Raw genomic sequence first — 22,801 nt, forward strand, 5'->3', positions numbered from 1 at the left:
ACATTAGTCAGTGGTTGATCCGTAGAATTAGTAATTAGTTTGTTTGTTTTTGTCGGTAATGAGTCGAAAAAAACGCATAAGTACAATGAAATTATCTATCCTATCCAAATGAAAGTATTCCTATCATTTTCAATGATCAGAATGTATCTAAGACAAAGGGTTCTAAAAATATGGCTTCTTATAAAGTTCCCATGGCTCAGTTTGCCCCGGGTTTGGGGTAAGTTGACCCGAGTCGAGTCAGTGGGTAAGATGCACCATCTGAATGTAAAATGACCATCTGACCGAATCTGATTCAAACCCATGTGAAATAAAATTTAAAAACTAATACCTTTTACAGACAGTCATATTTCTTTTCTTAAAGTTAACTTTTAACAACATAAAACCAACCAAATGAAGATAAAAAATTTTTTGCATTTCTGAAACAATATATATATATATATATATATATATAAAAACAAATATATATATATATTAACACCAAAGTTGTAGCCTTCCTAAAAACAGACTAAACGGAGTTTGTTGGCCAACATCTTCAATAAAGTCAGTTATTACAGAGTGTGCGATCTTCTCTTTTAATTGAAAATTTGTGACAACTGGATAATTTGTATTAAGCACCCACCCTCCTTTTGCCCCCTTTTTTTTGGTTTGGGCCACTGCTCCTCAAAATGTCTGTGCACGGCCCTGCTCCAGTCTGTCGTGTGCTGGCTGTATGCCAGTGAGTTTTCAGGTTGGTCCCTGTTTTAAAAATGCCTTTTTGCCTGTTAAATAGAGGCTTATTGCCTTGTTTGTTTTTAGATATGGGCCTGCAAGTAGCTGTAATACTGAATTGCAGTATTGTACTGATTTCTTGGTAGGTATGAGGAGTTTATAGTTTGTTTTTAACAAGGTTTTTATGTGTAACTTTTGTTCAGTGTCCAGCAGGTTTGATTGCACATCCAGGGGTTTCCAGTGATCTTAACTGAAGCCTAACAAACATCAAGTAATGACTGGGCTGCTCTGCTCTTGTTTTAGTTTTGTCTGGAACTCATCTTGGTCTGTCTGTTATATTTTGTTTTTGTGTGTGGATTTTAGGTGGGAGAGGTTTGCCATGATACCCTGTACTGCGTCCACATGGAGTGATGTGTTTAACATGTTTGGTTTTTCACAAGTGTGTGTCATGGGTATTGAGTGTAGGAAAGAAATCTGAGGGTCTCTGCTGTACACCTCCCATTTATTTTTGTTATCTTATTGTATTGTACTTATTTTGTATGTTACTGGTAAAGACTTGTGATGTTTTGAGACCGTGTTTTTTTTTTTTTTTTTGGTATAATACCTTCTAGTCTTGGATAATGAGCTCCATCTAGTGGTACTAGTGTTAGTAAGAGCAGTGGTTCATAATCCTGGTCTACTGTGCACATTTTGCATGTCTTACATTCAATTTGTCTTACTTTAAAAAAAAAAAAAAAAAAAAAAAACCTGTATACTGTAAAACTGACAATACAACTGAACCAAGTCTTGCATTGGCGCTTTTTCAACTTTCTAAGCTAATTCTACGGAATCTCCCTTGGACTGCATCTTTAAAACCTTCAGAGATGCACTTATCTCATGCTCTTGCTCATTACTCATTAATTTGCTACAGGCTCTGATGTAACTTCACAGAGTTAGAGATCCAGTAGCTGCAAGACATGAAGGTATAAATATTGTTATAGTCCACACAGTAATACGAAGTTAGCATTTCATACTTTTTAAAATTACTTCTAAAGTGAACAATTAAAATGTAATCAAAACAAATTACATTTTGGTGCAGAACAAATAAATACGTCTTTCAACTGTGTGCTAAAGTACTGATGGAAATTACCATAATGGTGAAAGTAAAACTTTATTTACAAAAATGATTTTTAAAATATATATAACAGAAAAAAAGTGAAATAAATTAACATGCCACACACTGACCACTTGTTGCAGCACATACTGTAAATATCCAGATGCACACACAAATATTTACAATAAAGGCTATTCAGCTTTCAAATGGTTGAAACTGCAGCAGACTATCAAATCAATTCACATTTATTTCACATACCTGCATACTTATCTACAGTTCAAGGCTACTTCTGGTTGTGTTGTCCAGGTTCTACATTTAAAAGAAAACAAGTCTACTTGTAAGTTCACTGAAAGACCTCGGCACTCTGGGTATGTAAATATGTAAAGTACTTCAACGACTCTTAACAGAAAGCTGTATACTGATTTCCCAACCGTGTAAAAAAAAAAAAAAAAAAAAAAAAAAGTCACTACTGAATTGTCTGACTGCTGACAACATATGTGTAGTATGAAGATCAAAGGCTATGTATCTGCATGTCTATTGAAGGCCAGTGAAAAAAGTTAGAGTACGATCTTCAAGGAAGGCTGGGGCACATCAGTCTGACAGAGAGTTCTGTGATGCCTAAACATTATGCATGCAATGAGACCTTCTCTACTTCCTTTTAGCCTGTCAGACTCAGGTCAGGACAAGCGCTTGTCTTTACCAAGAGGAGAGAGATCAGATGGATCTTGAGGTGTTCCTGTTCTGTCACCCATTCCTTTATCCTCTTCCTCCTCCTCGTCCTGTCGCTGCACAGATGAGAGATACTGCTCTAACAGACTGCCATCTTGACTGTCCCCCGTGGCTGCCGTCAGAGGCCGAAGAGAGCGCACTGTTTCTGGAGATCCGGTCGTGGCCGTGCTGCTCAGGCTGTTGTCCAGTGCTGCCTGGCGCTCTCCAGAATGAAAACCAGACTCAGGGATGGAGATCTCAGTGTGGATAGGAGTTGCTGCAGGAATGCTGGGATCTAAGGCAGTACTCTTTGCCACATTGAGCTGCTCGTTAACAGACGATTGCCATTCCAGCACGACCTGAAGCTGTTTGACAAAGAGAGCACAGAGAGCAAAAGTGAAAATAGTAAATTTTGAGGATTCACAGTAGGGCTGTGCGATTAATTGAAATAGTCATAAATTCATGATTTGAGCGTGTGCGATTTCTAAATCGCTTTATAGCACGATTTTCTGCGGCCCGACCTCCTGCAGTATGCGATCCAAACCAATCAGAATGCAGCACACCGAGAACAGAACAGACTGGGCATTCAGACATAACTTCAGGTTCACACACTCCGCCTGTGGTGCATATTGTTTTCCGTACCCATGTTAATGGGTTCACACTGCACGCGGTTGCGGTCCGGCAGTGCGTTCCGGGAGCAGTGCATCTGCAGCAGTCATGCAGCAATTGTTTCCCGCACGGAGTCCATTTCTGCTGTGCTGTAATACATTAACCTCAAAACCTTTTTAGCTTTCTCTTTCTGCAAATTGTATGGTGTAGCGATATGACAGGACCCAAAATACTATCAAACACTCCAACGCAGCTCCATTCTTCGCAAAAGATGGATAAAAAGGCGCACAATTTGCAGAAAGAGAAAGCTGAAAAGGTTTTGAGGTTAATGTGTTACAAATAAATCAAGCATAAAGCTTGAGATATTATTTTAACCCCGTGAAATGTAAATGACACAGTGCAAGAAACTATATTATTATTATAATTTTTTTTTTTTTTATCCATCTGAACCATAGAACTGGACTCTCAAAGCCTTGACATCCGGGTATCCGGGAGATAAGTCAGTAAATTTCCCGTGTGAAATGCACCACATGAAATTCAGATGTGGGAGGGTAATTTCAAAATCACACAAGGTCCCTAGATAATACTAGTCCCGTGCGAATAGGGCTTTAGTCATCATGACCACATCTCTTGGTCATCTTCATACTGACCTGCTTCCACAGAAACTTCACAGCTTCTTCTTGCACACGTTTCTGTAGTCGGTCTTCTTCTTGTTGCTTGCGCACCCTGCAAAACATATAGTTACAGCAAAATACTTCACACTGTTTAAGCTTACATTATTGTTGAAGTTGTTTTAGTGTTTGAACTAATCAGAAAATGTACCAGAATGAATCAGGACCATTATGATAAAACTGCATCACTTTCCTTCCTTTACACCTTATAACCTGATGGGCAAACATATGATGTGTTGAAGTAAAGTTTTTCACCTTTCCAGTTCTACGGTCAAGTGGACAATGTGATCCTGCATCCTACGCAAGCGGATCTCAGCACGCACTTCTCTGGCTTGTGGGTGGCAGTACCGCGTCCAGTGTCCCCTCCACCAAGACTGAATCCTTACAGCTGCATCATGTGGTTCACATTGTTTTACTTCACGCTGCAGCACAGCAGCTTTCTGCATCCCATTCCACTTTGAATCCTCCACAGTACTGTTCTGTAACACAGCATCACCATTTAATGCATGCTGCTGCCCGTTAATGTCGGAGCAGGCAGTTCTGTCAGTGTGGTCCACATATGTCAGAGTGAGGACAGCTTTATCTACTGACTCCTCCTTGGATGGGTGGTACTGAGTGGATGTGGGAGGAGCCAGAGAATCATCAAACTCCTCTTCACCGCTGTCAGGAGCTGAAGCAGGATGAACAGCAGTGTTAAAGGGCAGAAAAGCAGACTCCGAGGACAGCAGACTACCATGAAGCTTCTCCTCATCAGTGTGCACATCCTCTAGAGTCATCATGTCTTCAGCAGCAGGTGGAGGCCGGGCAGGAGCAACCACGGGTGAAGACGCAGAGCCCATCCACGTGTTTACCTGAATTCCTGGATCCACATCTATAATCATAATAGACAATGAATCACTACAGGAGAAAATGACACGAAAAACACAAGAGGTTGAATTGGTTAAATCACACATTAAAGATGAATTAGTGCCTGATTCACTAAAAAAAATTATGTACATTCAACAACAACAATTTTTTTTTCAGTCCTCACAAACATTCTTTTTAAATTAAATTAATAAATATACATAATGACAAAAAAAGACGAGAAAAAAAAGTTGTAGGCTGAAGCCTTTGCTTATTATGCCTACAATCTTTTACATATTTATCTAATATTTATCTAATAAGCATCACTTACACATTATCTGTGCAGTGTAAAAATCAACTAAATCAACAACTTTTAAAGCATTTAATTAAAAAATAATAATATACTTGTTGGTTTGCAACAGTCAACCTGTCTTACAGTCCTTAGTGCTGTCTTCTTAAATGTATATTGGATTTAAGTAGGCTTTTTATGTATGACCCCACACAGTAAGTAACGTATGGAACTATGAATGAACAGTACAATATATATAATGAGGTTTGATTAAAAAAAATGTTTTGAGTTTAATACTGCAATAGATTTAGACATTTTTGTTTTTACATTATTTATATGTGGTCTCCACCATAATTTATGATCAACTATAACACCCAGAAATCTATTTTCATACACTCTTTTAAAATGAATTGTTCGATTTCCACTGTATTCAGAAGCTGTTCCAAATTTTTCCCTAAACAATATAAATGTGTCATCAGCAAACAGAACAATTTGTAATACTTTAAAAATATCATATATATATATATATATACACAGTACAAATAATTTGTGGCCTAGTCCCAAACCTTGTGGAAATACCACAAATGACTTTCATTAAATCCAATTTAACATTACTTATTTGTACAAATTGATAGCTGTCATCAAGGTTACTTCTTAACCAAGAGAAGGCTTTTGCTCTTATATCATATCTCTCCAGTATCATCAATGATGCAAGTTTGCCCATAAAATATCACTGATGCCAATGTGCACCGTAATTACATAGATGCAAATATATAAATGGAATCATTTTGTATGTGGAAAAATGTCTACAGAAAGGAATCTGTGACATCATTTAAACATTGGAGACATGGTGCCATGTCAGCACTGCACCCACTAAACTGGACTGCAGTTTGCTGTTGAAAGAGATACAGATATTTGTGCTGACAAAGGGTTTAGTAAATTCCTCCTTGAGTCTGTCATCTGACCTGCCTGAGTGATGACATCCCCGTCTTTGTTCTTGTGGATGCGCCTCTGCTGCACGTCTAGATGTGTGGGACGAGACGGACTCGAGAAGCAGTGATGTGTTTGCTGCAGCTGTTTCTGATGCTGTCTGTAGACACACACACACCAACAATCAGTACATCCCCACCAATAAAGATTTTCTTTTGTATGAAACCTTTGTTTGTTTGACAGATTTAAAATCTAGAGGATTCGCTCAAGTTTAGCATCCTCTGCTGACTCCAAGGCAGTTGTGGCTGTCAGGGGACACGTGGATGCCAAATATTGGACCAGCTGTGCGTGCTGTCCGGGGCGAAACATTCGACCTTTACCTTGACTGTAGAGCCATTCTCCTTTTAGTCTAGAGACATTGCAGAGTGTTGTCATTAGTAGTAATTCAGCTGCTTTCTCAAGGTTACATATCACATAAATCAGTTGTTTTCAAGCGGTGGTCAGTGTTGCCCACAGATGTACACACATGTGTGGCGGCACAGAAAATTCTATTTTATCTGAATATGTAATGTCACTCACTGTCCGGGACCATGAATGTTAATTGAAAATGTTAACTTTAACGGAAGGAGCCAGATTTGCCAACTCGTACACACTCACTCAATGGATGGACGATCTGACAGGAGTGGCCTGACACACCTACCAGATCACAGAGTGTATAGTAAATAGAAACTGAGAGCATGTAAATCTTTAGATGCCTATAACTATGTACTAACTGTGGCAATTGTAAGCAAATGCAACTACTTGAACACACAACTGATACATAACATGGGCCTTCACAGTTCCCTCTGTCTACACTTGCACTTATAAGCAGTTGTAGAAAGTGAGACGACACAAATGGTTTCCTTTATGTGTAGCCTCTGGAGGTTAGTTAACTCGTTTCCCAATTTCTGATTAGGTGGGCATGCATGAGAAATCTTTAGAACCAAACCATAATAGTTTATTTAACTTTAAATGATATTAAGTGTTTCTTTCAAAGATGCTTTCATATAAAAACACCTGCACCACACTTTCATTTTTAAACATGCAGTGCTCATGTTTATTCAACGAAGTCAAAGCCTTTTGGAAAATCTATTTGTAGCAGTCAGTATAGGCGGAGGGTGAACCAACTCCAGGGTAAGGCTAAAAGCAGCCAAATCTATTAAATACAAACATCATAAACCTGTCTTTTTATGTTAAATGGGAGTGATTTTGTATTTATTGTGATTACTGCCTGCTACAGTATTTTTCTCAGTGCGTCCGTCTTCAGTGTCTCTGGCCTATGTTAACGGGCGTTAACAGACTTCATATTTTCACATAAATTACATTTTGGAAAATGATTGCATTGCAACGCAGTTTGTGCAAGTCCAGAACAGAGAGTTGCAATATGGCAAAAAACGGCCGGTTGTCGATCGCATAAAGGCCGTCCGCGCACCTTCGGCATTACGTTATTTTAGTCATCAAGAGGGTTCACGGACAGCCGCGCACCCCGTGGTACTGCACATGTGTCGAGCTCATCCATCTGTGCTAATCTACGGTTTAGAAAGCTGTGGGGACGACATCACGCAAAACGCCGCCCTCTCTCTCGCGAACTGTCAGAAAAAAAGACGGAGAACACTCATGTGGAGCATTAATGAGACTCCTACACTTCTCTTTGATTTGTATAACGTCCCACGACTGAAAATGCTTTTCAAACGAAAACTCAACACTTCAGGTTGACTTTGCACCGGGCCATTCTCTGCAGACTTATTTAAATATTGCGCGGGAAAGACAGATCCGATCAATTATCCAAAAGGAAAAGTCAGTTGATGTTGCCAAGTGTAAATGCGCGGTGTTCTGATTGACTGATGATCAGATCTGCTTGATCGGATCACGTTGATCCCATGTAAACACATGTCTCCCTATTTGAAAAGAAAGTGAAAGTGAAAGTGACGTGACATTCAGCCAAGTAAGGTGACCCATACTCAGAATTCGTGCTCTGCATTTAACCCATCAGAACACAAAAAAAAAAAAGAAAACAAACACACACACAACTTTGAACACACACCCGGAGCAGTGGGCAGCCATTTTATGCTGCGGCGCCGGGGAGCAGTTGGGGGTTCGATGCCTTGCTCAAGGGCACCTAAGTCATGGTATTGAAGGTGGAGAGAGAACTGTACATGCACTCCCCCCACCCACAATTCCTGCCGGCCCGAGACTCGAACTCACAACCCTTCGATTGGGAGTCCGACTCTCTAACCATTAGGCCACGACTTCCCACTGAACACAGCTGATTCAACTCATCAGCTCATTAGTGAAGACTCCACGACCTCAAATGTGTGTGTCAGATTAAAAGAGACACCAAAAGCATCCAGTGTTTAGGGGTTCTCCAGGACCAGGATGGGGAGCCACTAAACGAAGCTGATGAGTTTCAGCAATGACTCATGTAAAACACCTCTGATTGGCTACTGCATTCCCAAGCTCAACAGAATCGTGTGTGATTGGTTATAATGCGCAACACTGTAAAAGCGCCTAAAATTAACACTTTCTAATAATTAACACTTCGTTAGCAACAGACGTAATAGATTTAATTTGTTTGTGCAGGGGCATTTTTGTCCAATTTAGTTCATTCTTGCCCCAAGACCCCGTGGCCAGGGCCTTACACACGCTCCACCTATGGCAGTCAGTTTTGATATTGTGGTGGGTTGCCACAAATAAATAAATTTATGGGAAGCACTGGACAGTCTTGGAAAATTAAGGGTTGGTGAAAATGGGGTTGAATAAACATTAGCGACCGAAACCGAGTATAATTTGTACACTACTTGAAATGCTAGATAATTGTTTAGAGGTTGGTGAAATCCCTCAGAACCAGGATATTAGATAGTCCACAATTTTTTGTTGTATTGCTGATGTGGTCCACTACCTGAAAAAGTTTGAGACCAGTAAACGGCTAATGCTAACCCTGTAAGATTAAAAGAATGCATTTATTAAAGTACTGTCAAATGCAAAATGATGTGATAGTCTGTGCAAAATGATTTGTAGCACAACAGTAAACACAGATTTAAACACAGACTGTAATTCTTGTACCAAAAAAGACACCTAACTTACCCCTCCTTTTGTGAAACCACAAATCCATCCAGCACCTTCAAACTGAGACACCAGCTCACCACATATGGGCGATAATCACAGCCGGGCAGAGATGGTGTGGCCATGACACATGGGTTACTCATGATGGACAGCTGCTCTAGGTTGTGCAATGGAGCTAAATATGACACCTGGAAATGAGATGCACAAAGAAAACAAATAAACACTAACATCTACAAAACAAAATGGTAGTCTGTGTAGATGCAGACTTTTGGCCATTCATTGTTTTTTAGCATCTCTTGTGCCACGTTTGACATATTTTTCAGACGTTGTGTTAAAATCAGAACGCATTCTGTGTGATCACTCTTCAGGGCTTAACAACAGGCCCACACCCAAGTGAGATGTTCAGGCTAGTTGACATAACTTTTACTTGCTCTACTGTTTGTCACTGAACCTTGCATTTATTAATCCGGTGTATGCCATGCAAACTTAAACATCTGGTACTATGCGATGTACTGAACATTGATATTGAGAATTATTCTAAATGAAATACATCACATAATGTAATCTAGGTTTTGTTTAAACTGCACTCATAGTATCCATTAATGTGAGGGTTATCCATAATGTTTTTCTTCATATGGCACTGTTTTCCAGCAAATATCCATTTATAAATGTATGGCTGTCCTGTGAACTTTTTTCTAACAATATTTCTGAATTAAATAAAATATATATTTTCTGGTACATATAAAAATATTTTCCTAAAATAACTGATCATTTTTAGTCAGGCCAAATAAAAAAATCCTAACTGCTTGTCTATTCCTCTTACTCATCCTGTTCTTCCTGCAAGTAGCAGCTGAATCTGAAGAAAACATGGTAGTACTGTACTTCAGAAATATAAAGGTGGTACCATAAATTGCTCTGATGCTCGTGAAAATAATTTATGTGTGGATTTACACAAATGGTCATGATTAATCGTGAACATTTTTAAATACTTTTTAGTGCACTAAAAATTCACATTAAATAAATGAGACATGAAATGGAAGTTGTGATCATCATTTCTTCCATATTCTTATATATATCCAAGTAAAAAGGCTTCTTGAACAAGAAAAAAAAAAAATGTAGGGTGGGAGTTGAATTTGTCCAATAGGGAATTTATTTGGATTGTTGTCATTTGCCAATTGCTGCAATGTCATGCAATGTTCCCTCCCTCTGCGGCCGCGCAGAAGAAATAATGTGCCGCGCACATGCAAAAAAATGAGTCGGGAAAGCCTTTTGATTGAATTCCAGTAAAAGCGAAAGAATCCTGCTCGATCTCATGGCAATTCGTACATATTTAACGAGGTGGCTAATTCGTATGAATTCGTACGACCACACTCGTACAAATTCATACGATTTTTGCCAAATAGTACGTATTTTACGAGTTGCAGAATTCATATGAAATTGTACAAATGACCTACACCTAACCCTGCCCCTAAACCTAACCGACACTGGGGTTTAGACAAATCGTATAAAATCGTATGAGTGAGGTCGTACAAATTAGCCACCTCGTAAAATACGTATGAATTGGTCGTGAGATAGCATTGAAAGAATCGCAATGCTTGGGCAAATCGCTATAGAGTTGATGTCGCTATAGAGTTAGAACGGGTGAATCCGGTTTACAGGTTTCATAGAAAGAGAATGATGTGCTCCAATTGACTCACTGTAGAAACCGAATACTTCAATTGTTGCGGTGCACTCAACACAAGAGCCAACGCAAATGAAATGACGTGTAATCTTTATTAAAGAAGAGTAGCTTGATTAAGTGCTGGAAATAGTGGAGGATGGGCATAGAACAGTAACAAAATTTAGCAACAGTCACACACAGGTGTATTGTGCAAACTACTTCATAGTGATGTTTAGACAGCTACAGAAGAATGCACGTTCACTTTTTTAATATATATATATATATATATAATATATATATATATATATATATATATTATATATATACTATATATATTCTATCAGTTTAAATAGTTTGTTTTAATATTTTATTATGTTAGATCTATATTATATACCTAATAAATAATTTACCTTGTTTTTAATGGAGTCTCTTGCTCATCTAGGATGTATTTATTTAAAAAAAAAAAACCAGTGTTATTGTGAATTAATGGCAATTTCTAATATTGGTTTCCTATTTCAATACCTATACTTTAAAATATAATTTACTTCTGTGAAGCAAAGCTGAATTTTCAGCATCATTTCTCCTGTCTTCAGTGACACATGATCCTTCAGAAATCATTCTAATATGCTGATTTACTATCAGTGTTGAAATAGTTGTGCAGCTTAATATTGTTTTGAACCTGTTACTTTTTTCTTTGATTCTTTGATTAATAAAAAGTTAAAAAAGAACAGCATTTATACAAAATATAAATCTTTTTTAACAATATAAGTCTTTACTATCAATTTTGTCCATTTAACACATCCTTGCTGAATAAAGTTTCTTTGAATTTTTTTTAAGTTTCTTTAAAAAAAAAAAATAGTAAAAAATGTCTGACCCCAAACTTTTGAATAGTGTATATTCTAACACAAAACCTCTGTTTTGATGAAACACTGTTCTTTTTAACTTTTTGTCAAAAATTTCACAGGTCCCAAAAAATATTAAGCAGGACAACTGTTTCCAACATTGATTATAAATCAGCATATTAGAATGATATCTGAAGTATCATGTGACACTGAAGACTGGAGTAATGATGCTGAAAATTCAGCTTTGCATCACAGGAATTAATTATATTTTAAAGTATATTAAACGTTTATTTTAAATTGTAATAATATTTCACAATTTTTTTTTTTTTAAATAATATTCAGTATTTTTTATCAAATAGATAGGCTAAAGCCTTGAGGAGCATAAGAAACTTTTCTAAAAAAACTTTACTGATCCTAAACTTTTGAAAGGCAGTGTATTATACTGTAAAAAATGTTTTCTCAGGTAACCTAAAATGTACATAATTTAGTTACATCAAGGGTCAAATCAAATATAGCACATTAAAGTTAAAAGCTACACACTCTTTTGTGTGTGAGCTGTACAGAGTTTAAAGATGAATGTTTTTGCTCAGTTGCCCGAAATGGCCGCTCAGTGGAGAAAAGTTTTGCTCAGCAAGAAAAAAAAAATAGAGGGAACATTGATGTCATGTGAGTAACAGCTTGTCCCGCACATGCGCCAGCGCACGTCATCAGAGAAGAGAAGAGATGCAAGTGGGAAGTTATTTTGATTAAATTTTACGAGGGCACATAAATGTAAAAAAATTTATGTGCACAGACAATATTCCATAAAAAAACTAAGAACTGTCAATTTTGATTTTACGGTGACTAACTTGTATAATTGACTGACATGATAATAATTAATACATAGCAGAAAAGACTTAAAACAATACAATAACAAAAACAAGTTTTCTGAGGTTTGTGTTGCTAGTACAATTGTTATTAAATTGTTTCCATTGTCTTTCTGTTGCACTTTACCTCAGTCAGGTCTCTGATCTCATTCTCTGCTAGCGACAGGACAGTTAGATTCGCTGGCAGGTGGGCAGGAACAGTACGTAGAGTCGTGATGATGTTTCCATGCAGAAGAAGAGACTGAAAAGGGTGAGACAGGTCTTAAATATCAGTTACAGAATTTACAGAATTACAGAGTTTTTTCTGTATGTTGGGTCAGCAATCTTATAAATTATAACCCTTAACACATTATGAGAGACTTACAAATGATTTGTCTTTCAAGACAAATGGCAAATACCTTTAACGCTGAGAGCTTTGTGAGGTCTCCTATGTGAGAAATATTATTATCTGACATATCAAGATGTTGAAGGGAAACACAATTGTTGAGCTGCTCAATGACCTGGACAAACACAGACAAATGTGACACTGATTCAGATGAGGCCAGGAAACATTTTCAGCCTCATTTTAAGTTAAATACATGGTAAATGCATGTACTGTGAAAAACACCTTTATGTTGTTTCCAGCTAGATTGAGCCATTCCAGATGAACCAGGTCCTTCAGTCCCTCAATATATCCGATACTGTTGTTTGAGAGATTCAGAGTTCGTAAATGAATCAGCTTTGAGACACCCATCATGCGTACTAGACGGTTGCAGGCCGCAGACAGCTGTTAACAGACAGTAGGTTACAGACACTTCACAGAAAACATTTATACTAAAGGCCCCGATATACTTCAAACGAAATCGAAGAACGAACTGATATGACTTCATTTTAAACAAAATCAGGCCGAAACAAAGTTTCTTTTGGCAGTTCGAAACAGCTGACCAAAGCGAACTATCTGGGGGAGTTTGTTTTGGCTCCTAAATACCTTTGAGCTTCCATTGGTCCATGGCGGTTAGGCAATCGGTGGGTGTGTTTTGAACTCCACCTTCTTTGATGTGCATTTTTTTTTCACGGATCATTTCTCATTCAACAGAGGTCAGGCAAGAGAGCTACATCTCCTAGTCACTAGCAACATGATACACTGGAGTGTCGAATAGCTGAGCTGGCACTAATATATCCGCACCTGTACAATCGCTCGCAGGGAGACTTTAAAGATTTAGAGAAAGCATTTAATTCCTAGAAAGAAATTGCAACGAAGCTGATGTTGACTCTGAACTGCTGCCAATCATTATATAATATAATATTCTGAACATTGGTGCTCGTCTCACACCTAGATTGCCTACACTTCATCGTTGTTGTGTTTAGGGCATATGCGCGAGCGTCGCGACACATTTACATAAATCTACAACAGGGATCTCCAACCCTGCTCCTGGAGAGCTACCATCCTGCAGACTTCAGTTCCAACCCTTCTCCAACACACCTGTCTGTAATTATCAAGTAGCCCTGAACACCTTGATCAGCTGGTTCAGGTGTGTTTGATTGGGGTTGGAACTGAAATCTGCAGGACAGTAGCTCTCCAGGAGCAGGGTTGGAGAGTTCAGAAACAGTATACTATCGCTCAGCCTTTTCGAACTTCTTTTTCCCCCCAAACAAAGAACGAAAACGAACTTTGTTTGAAGTATATCGGGGCCTTAATGATAGGTGTAAGTTGTGGTGTGGTTGTAGGTGTGAATCCAACATACCTGCTGAAGAACTTGATTATGCTCCAGGTGCTCCAGCTTAATAATGTGGTTTTGGTCCAGAATAAGAGTGTGTGACTCCCCATGACTGAAAAACTTCGGATCCAGTTTGTGGAGACTCTGATTGGAAAGGTCTAATAAACCTGGACCTGAATAATAACAGCAAATGACAAAACACAAATGCGCTAACGTACATGAACAAAAGGTATTTGCACTTTAAATGTAAAATAATTATTCCAAAGCCAAAAGAAGAGTCAAATAAAATGGACAGAGGTTTATTAATATCAGTTATACTTATTAAAGAGACAGGGTAATTCGCTTCTGTGTATTAACTCAAATCTGCTGTTGTCGACTAACTTAACGTTAGATATGATCTTATCTTGACAGACAGAATAACGCGCATCCACAGATTCCAGTACGAATAAACCCCATACTAACCGATCATGTCTTACAAACAGCAGATATGTAAATTAAATCATGTCAGCTAATCAGTGATATAACAGTAGATTTCTGCACATTATGACAAAAACAGATCAGATGTCAAGTTCGTCACGAGCTCTAACGTTACACGCTGCATGTTAAAAAGGATATTCCGCAAACACAACGGCAACATGGTGTCTGTCTGCAATTGAAATACTGCATTGTAAGATATCCATCAAATCAATCGTTTGGAATAATCGGTTTTATTTAGCATACCTTCGTAATTTGACATCTGGAGCAACGGATCAGCGATGATCGCTCCGTCAGTCGCCGCCATACTTCCCGCTTGTGTCACCGCCAGGCACCGATCGTCTATTTGATTGGATAAAATAATCTGGAAATAATAATAATTTTAGATATTTTTTTAAGAACACTGGTTATATTGCTATATCAAATCTATGTTTAGCTAGAAAAAATAGTTTGCATTTGGAAAACAAGCTTGTTTATAAACTGCTTACCCACAATTCCTTTTCCTCTTCCCTAGCTCAAACGCCGCCATGAAGTGAGTGTAGTCTCTGTTCATCCATAAACATCGTAAAAGTTATCTGGGGAAAGCACTTGTAAAAGTGTTAATGTGTTAATAATAAATATGTTGTATATATAATGACTCTTATTTTTGATGTGTAGGGTCGAGCTGTGCAGTTTTAGTGGATATAAAATTTATCCCGGCCATGGCCGGCGGTACGCCAGGATCGACGGAAAGGTAAAACTATAGGTGTATTTGATTGTACGGTTGCGTTTTATTCCGTGTCGAGCGATGTATGGTTCCTAGCATGTTGTGATGTGAACATTATATATATATATATATAACATCTTCAGTTAGGTTATTTATGGGGGCAGTCGTGGCCAAATGGTTAGGGGAGGGAGTGAATGTACTGCACCCGCTTCCACCTTCAATTGATAGCGTTCAGTCACGTGACCGGCTCGAAGACCTGGAGGGCAAAACATCCATAGAACCGCAGCACAAGCCTATCACTTTCCCATCTGTTTCACAGCCGCAGATATTTAGATCACCCCTCAAAAGAATAAAACAAAGGTATGTGAACAAAATGCAAGTTTTGGCTATTTGCAATCCATATTAATCACCCGCGGCAATATTTTAATCATTAAACGGTGCTACAAACGTTGTAAAAACACTTAAAGTGCCTTAATATATTTAAAAAGATCTAATTCAGTAATCACTATATTAATGATGCATAGTTTACATAGGCAAGCAGATGAGGTCGGAATATGAACGCAATCCGCTTAATGGTCCAGTGTTTTCCTTCTAATGGTGTTCTATGGTAAACCACTTAACGTGAAACTTTGCACATTGTGTTTATATTCTGGGTTCATATGCTTGCCTGTACAAACTTACATCATCAATAAAGTGTTTACTGAATTTCACCTTTTAATATCTGCATTTTACTACTTAATGCAAACTATGTAATAAATAACTGGCGGTCAGTGGAGCAAGCTGCATTTTGCCCTCCAGGTGGGCGTTCCTATGAGTGTGTGAGACGTCACGTGAAAACTATCAATACCATGACTGAGCAATGGCACCAAACCCTCAACAGCTCCCCGGGAGCCAGAACAAAAATGGCTGGCCACTTCTCCAGGTGTTTGTTCACTACTCAATGCTGTGTGTATGTACTTGGATGGGTTAAATGCAGAGCACAAATTCAGAGTATGGAACACCATACTTGGCTACACATCACATCACTTTCAATTTAGTGCTGGCCTGTTGGCTAATTACCGTCCTAACCAGGGGTGCGTTTCCCAAAACCATAGTTGCTAACTAAGTTAGCAGCTTTGTTGGTTGCAATGCAATTTCCCATTGCCAACCAACAGGTTAGCAACTATGGTTTTGGGAAATGCACCCCTGAGTAAATGCTTGGATAGTGATTGTGAACCCTGTGTGTTTGGCTTAAGCTCATGTTTGAAACCAAAACCTTGGGGGTTATAATGCTGTAAGAAACATGTCTTTACTTTGTGTTATAGTCTGAGATGATATTTGTCTGTATGAACTGAAATCTAACATCAGTGTGGTTTTATTAGTGGATTAATGTTATTACTTCATGTTAATCCTCTTCTTCTGCAGGTTTTCCAGTTCCTGAATGCTAAATGTGAGTCTGCTTTCCTGTCCAAGAGGAACCCCAGACAGATCAACTGGACCGTTCTGTACCGGCGTAAACACAAGAAGGGCCAGTCTGTGAGTTTGACTAATACACACTTCTCTAACCCTTCAGAATAGAGACACAGGCTGCATCCTGTCAGAAGTGTTCAGTTACTGACAGTGTTTTTCTGTATAATGGTACCTTGTGTCGAATGCAAGCAGCAACCTCCCGCTCTTTCTTGTGAAGCCAAAAAGGAAGTGACTTAAAACTGCAATTCATCGACTGGCCGCTAGAGGCTGGCTCCAAAAGGGAGTCAATCCCATAGACTGGAGCTGGTCCTCACTGCAGAACACAAGATCCAAGGGGTGTGGTTGGATCCAGATCCAACTCCTCCCACCTTACATATACCTAAGCCTACCCGTCTCCAACCCCCGATCCCTAAACCCACCCGTCTCCACCCCTAAACCTACCAATCTCCACCCCCTAGATGTGGATCCAACCACGCCCCCTGGATCTTGTGTTCTGCAGTGAGGGGCTACTGCTTAGACTCCCCATGTTAAATTGCCCAACTTTACAGCAGAATAAAACATGTTTACAGCCTGGTACAAAAAATTATTTTGGTCTATATATCTAATTTTTCCCTTCATGACAACTAAGGGGGGTGAATTTTTTTTTTTTTATAGTTCGTCCGTTTAAATTATATTAAGCCTTAAAGTTCTGCATAATTAAGGGCGTGGCCACTTGAGTGACAGGTGGATTGCCGCTGCTGACACTGCCGTTGCACTAGGTGGGCGTGCCTTCAGCAATCTTCACCCTGCCAAGATGGCGATGGCCCGCTCCGCCCAGTCTGAGCTTCAAAAACACTCTTCAGAAAACTATGGGTGACGTCATGGACTGTACGTCCATGTTTTTATACAATCTATGGTCTAATGATACAATTTTAGAGCTTAGAGACAAACAGGTAAATAATTAATGAATACAGTGGTGATTCTCAGATCAATTGACAACTTTCAGCCACTCATTCAGATGTAATTTTTATTCTTTCCACCAACCACATGTGCAGGTTTGTGGGACATAATAGGCAATGCAGGAAAGATCTATGAGCCCTCAATAACTTCCTAGATGAAGGCATTTCAAACTGATATTTGACTGAAAATGAATTGGGACATGACTTGATTCCTTAACTTTGAAGACATTGGTTTTTCAGCTTTTGAAGTGCAGCCACAGATGTTTTGTGTGTAATGCATGTTGAGTGAGTGACTGGAAATTATGCTTCAGGGTTTTTCCTGGGTCAAAAATGGTCTTCGGTGGTGGCTGACGGTCATCCACACACAGTAAAAAGTAACCTACCCACGTGATCTTCGAGCCCAATACTGACAATATATTTTAAATAAATACAAAGAGACTTTTTTTTTAACTTATTAAATAAAAGAACAATCACTTGTTGATAAAACAAAGTGCTTACAACCATTTTACATGTCAACGTCACCATTAACAAAGAATAAAGAAAAAGTTGTCATCGTTTATAGGGCTGCATGTTTAGAAAGCCATGTAAAATTAATGTAAGTTCAACTTTTAAAAAACATGTCTCAAGACTTTATGGCAGTGTTTCGCCATCCCACTGTATCATGTTTTTAAATTAAGAAAGTAGCCTACTCTCTCTGATTGGTTTTCGGTCCTTTGTATTAAAGGGTTACTCCACCGCAAAATGAAAATTTTGTCATTAATCACTTACCCCCATGTCGTTCCAAACCCGTAAAAGCTTCGCTCATCTTCGGAACACAAGACTGTCCCATAGACTGCCAAATAAATAACAGTGTCAAGGTCCTGGAAAGTATGAAAATCATCGTCAGAATAGTCCATCAGCCATCAGTGATTCAACCGTAACGTTATGAAGCGACGAGAATACTTTTTGTACACAAAAAAAAAAAAAATAACGACTTTATTCAACAATTCCTCTCTTCTGTGTCTCTCCAAATCAGCGTAGTGCCATTTTGACAAATCTGAGCAGTACGCAGGCGGCTTACGCTCTTCTGTGTCAGACGCGCCACAAGGATATGTTTTTTATGTGTATTTATGTTTTGGTTTGAATGAAAACAGTGCATCGGTGCTGTGCGGCAGACACAGAAGAGTGTACGCCGCCTGCGAATATAATTTGAATTTTGATAATATTTAAGTAGAAAATTTTAATTTAGTTTTTCAGTCATTTTGACGGCCCTAATCATTTACCCTTGGTTGTTTTTTTTTGTTTTTTTTTTGATCAGACTAGCTTAGAACTGTTAAATTTTACCAACCTCTTCTAAATTACGCTTTCACAGTCATCCTTTCTTGCTCACTGTGATTTTCTTTTTTTCCAATGGCCTTCATAGCTTTGTAAGAATGTAATTTATCTTATCCTGATAATTATTTTGGTATATAATTATATAAATATTAGAGTATCAAAAATTTAGCATTGAAAAAATTAAACTAATAGTCTAATTCTCTACCATATACAATTGCATAAAAATACAATCTAGCTAACAGCAACTTGCTTTGTGCATTGGACTAGTTTCACCTCACTCCAGTCTAAATGAAATTATTGTATAGGTATTTTACTACACATTGTCATATAAATAACATGAAAATACTGTGGTTTATTAAGGCTAAATCTAACTTACCAGTCTTGATATGTTAACACAGTCTCATTTCTGAGGTTTTCTGAGTAAATGATTTGTTATACGCCGATTCAGACAGTGATGTCTCATGAGTTCAGTGTTGAATGGATCAGGGGGTTTTTAACCATTCATTAAAATTAATCAGTTCAGGAGTCATTAGGTCGTGAATCGGACATTTGAAAATATTTGTCAACACTGAAAACACTTAATTACTGGATAGGATTTTATTTTTTGAAAGTGGTTTATGTCAGCTGCATGTGTGGAACGTAGCGTTATTCACACCCAGTGGTAATTCAGGAAAAAACATTCTCCGAATGCACTACTTGAAGCAAGGATTCAGTCTTCCGACCTTTAACCATCATGTTAGTTGATTTTTATTAATATGGCCGAGGGAGGGAAACGAAAGAGTGCTTAGTTTGTAGACAGACAGAGAGGGGCTCTCTGCTCTTTCTTTTCCTCTGTTAACATGTACACTTTCACAAGTGCAGCAGTCATTTACATCACTCATAAATCGCATTAAATTGAATAAAAATTTTTTGAATGTCTTTTTGCTCCTTTAGGAAGAGGTGGCTAAGAAACGCTCCCGTCGTGCAGTGAAATTCCAGCGGGCCATCACTGGTGCCTCACTGGCTGAGATTCTGGCCAAGAGGAACCAGAAGCCTGAAGTGCGTAAAGCACAGAGGGAGCAGGCCATCAGGTGATCACCTCAATTTTTCTGTGCCCTTCCTTTCTTTGAGGACCCTGGACTTCCAGTGTATAATTTATCTTCTTAAACATTTTCGGTACAATGACGTTAATGCTTTTAATTCACTTTAAAAAAAATTCAAATGTAGTATTTTATTTTCAAGTTGATTTTGTAACACTCTTAAGATGTCATAGTGGGGTCATGTATAAGTCACTAAAGTGTTAGGGTTTTTGGCTGTAGATAAGCCTTATGGGGAGAAGGGGGGGCTCGGGCTGGTAATTCTGATAAGCTGTAGGACATGGGCCGGGCTACGGCCTGAGCGTCTCGGGCCAGGGCTGGGCTTGGGCCTAAATTTGAGGCCCGTGTGGAGCTCTAGTTCCAATGAGTGATATTGTTTCAAATCAAGAAACAGGTTTGGGTTGCCTGATAATATTAATAATAATATCACTTTTTGTCTCTTAGAAATGAACATTTGATAGTAGTTTGAGTTAGAATGCAGAGGTAAATTTTTGTTCATTATCAAAATCAGTAACATCTCTAAAAAAAAATTTTAGCAATCTCCATATTATATGGTTAAATTTATTCTAAATGTATTCAAGTTTTTATTTTTTATTTTTTTTTAAGCATCGGTCTCCCATAGTAACATACATTTTAAATCATGATAAACATAGTTAAAACCACTTAGCACCTCAATACAATGGTAAAAATATAACTTTTTTTTAGGTAGCCTATTTGTATGAATAACAGTATTCTAAAAACATTCAGTATAAATGCACACATGCTATAACACAAATACATACTACAATTATATACCATTACTCCTTTAATAAAATTCAGTGTGAATATCCCAAATTTCTGCCACAATACCATGGTGCATTGAGTGGTACTACAGTAAATCCATGGTAAATGATGGCGATTTGTAGATTGAAAAGCTGTCTCGTTGCACACAGTGTTTCTCCTGTTTGGCTTTAAACTAGTTTTAATCATTTGTCATTTGTGTTCATTGCTGAATTCAAGCACTTCACACTGGATCTCACAGCGCTGCTTAATGCTCGTGTGACCGATTAAACAAATTCTGTAGTGAGCTCGCACCACAAATGAAAAAGTCATGCTGTTTCGTTCAGCTTTTGCCGTGTAAACATTATATCGAACATTTATCAAACTCTTCATATCCTTTTATTGTGGAAAATTATATCACGATAATTATGGTTATCGTATTATTACCCAGTCATAATTTCAGTCTTAAATAGGGTTGTAACTGGTTAACACATTGTGCAACAAAAACTGAACATTTCCTTTCTAACTGTATTTTTGAACTGATCTTTCAGAGCTGCAAAGGAGGCCAAGAAAGCGAAGCAGGCAACTAAGAAACAACCCACCCAGAGCGCCAAGGTAAGATGAGAGTTTTGTACAAAATCTCAAAACCATAAGTCTATGAGCTAGGTGTGATTGTTCTTTGCCCCTTGAGGCGTTGCAGTGTGACTGATTCTGTCTCTTCTGTGTCATAAGGTGGCATAGAGTAGAAGGACTAAGTCTACACCTAGTACCCTTTTAATAATGGGTGCTCAGTGTCATTTATAGTCCTACATGTGATTGCAAACCAAATATAGTGTTTGAATGTCTTTCATATAGTCAGTAACATGTTTGTGTTGTTTTTAGGCCCCTGTTAAAGCTGCATCCAAACAGAAAATTGCCAAGCCCATGAAGGTCAGCGCTCCTCGTGTTGGTGGCAAGCGCTAAATTCATGTTTTGGTGTTTTGTGTATTAATAAAAGTTTCACTATCAACCTTGAGAGTTCTGGAAGCATTGATTTCATTAATGTTCAGTGATAAACCGTGACATTGTTCACCTAAAATCACTGTGTTTGCTGATTTAAAGGGGACATCGGATTCCCATTTTCCACAAGTTGGTATGATTCAACTTGAATCATGAGTCTTCATGAAATGTCAGTTACATAATTTGGTTAAAATTTACTCAGTTTTCATGTAAAACACCCTTTTTTACTTTGTCAAAAACAGGTCTGTTAACAAGAGAATGTTTCTGTGCGTGTTTTTTTTTTTTTTAAATGACAAAACCGAAACTGCCGTATACGGGCTGGATCGTTTTACACTCGGATGATCAATTTTAAATATTTTAAATGTAAGTCACGTAAAGATAGCTTTTAGTTAATGATGTTAATACTACCTCCAACCAGGAGAGGTTGCTAGCAGCCGCTCCTGTATTAATTTCAGTGTAGTAGGACGTGCACTCTAATGTAAACATTCACTAACATTAGCAAATAATAAATTAAAAACTGACTATGAAAACAGCATTTTTCAGTCAAGATAGTTAACAGATTATCTTTTTACCAAGTTCAAGGGGATACTTAATAATTAAGTCATTTAATATAATAACTGGTTAATAATAGCCTGATTGTTTAAATTAATATAATAATACTTTTGACTCTCCCCTTTTCCTAAAAAATGTTTAAAGGCTGAAATGTCAAGTGAAGGTCATAAAAGGTCTTTAAAGATCTTAATTTTTTTTAAGGGGTCATATGATGCTGCTAAAAACATTATTTTCCACATACTGTACATTGTTGTTTTTCCTCTATGCTCCATCTTCTGAAACGTCGATTTTTACAAAGCTCATCGTTCTGAAAAGCGGGATGTGCTGTGATTGGCCAGCTATCAAGTGCGTTGTGATTGGCTGAATGCATTAAGCATGTGACAGTGGTTACAGCCCTTTACATATTGTGATGCCCTGTCCGGCCGGAGTGACAAGATATAAACATAAAAAAACCATTAAAAACGTGATATAAACATGATTTCTAGTTGTGTCCTCTTTTGGAAGGCAAAAACAAAG

General features: G+C 38.1%; 2 protein-coding genes and 1 non-coding gene across 3 annotated transcripts; 2 read left to right on the forward strand and 1 right to left on the reverse strand.

Moving 5' to 3' along the window:
* Nucleotides 1–1,449: 1,449 nt before the first annotated feature.
* Nucleotides 1,450–15,156, reverse strand: LOC109090496 (centrosomal protein of 97 kDa-like). Its single transcript, XM_042754882.1, is given in 12 exon segments — nt 1,450–2,874; nt 3,769–3,844; nt 4,045–4,660; nt 5,887–6,011; nt 6,078–6,260; nt 8,975–9,141; nt 12,449–12,562; nt 12,720–12,821; nt 12,929–13,087; nt 14,046–14,191; nt 14,739–14,856; nt 14,981–15,156. Coding segments are annotated over 11 exon segments (2,145 nt in total). The 5' UTR covers nt 14,800–14,856; nt 14,981–15,156; the 3' UTR covers nt 1,450–2,478.
* Nucleotides 14,872–21,749, forward strand: LOC109045480 (60S ribosomal protein L24). Its single transcript, XM_042754943.1, has 6 exons — nt 14,872–15,024; nt 15,150–15,225; nt 16,603–16,713; nt 19,833–19,969; nt 21,286–21,349; nt 21,617–21,749. Exons 1-6 carry the CDS (start codon nt 15,020–15,022, stop codon nt 21,695–21,697), a joined length of 474 nt encoding a protein of 157 aa, XP_042610877.1. The 5' UTR covers nt 14,872–15,019; the 3' UTR covers nt 21,698–21,749.
* Nucleotides 21,413–21,547, forward strand: LOC122146829. Its single transcript, XR_006161278.1, has one exon. It is a non-coding gene; the product is annotated as a small nucleolar RNA SNORA17 (small nucleolar RNA).
* Nucleotides 21,750–22,801: the final 1,052 nt, after the last annotated feature.

This window comes from Cyprinus carpio, chromosome A1 (assembly GCF_018340385.1).
Source record: "Cyprinus carpio isolate SPL01 chromosome A1, ASM1834038v1, whole genome shotgun sequence".
In the NCBI taxonomy this organism is placed as follows: Eukaryota; Metazoa; Chordata; class Actinopteri; order Cypriniformes; family Cyprinidae; genus Cyprinus; species Cyprinus carpio.

Coding starts and splice junctions, on each gene's coding strand:
- LOC109045480 (XM_042754943.1), top strand. Junction 15,226..16,602: donor ACGCCAGGATCGACGGAAAG/GTAAAACTATAG, acceptor CTTCTTCTGCAG/GTTTTCCAGTTCCTGAATGC. Junction 19,970..21,285: donor CAGAGGGAGCAGGCCATCAG/GTGATCACCTCA, acceptor CTGATCTTTCAG/AGCTGCAAAGGAGGCCAAGA.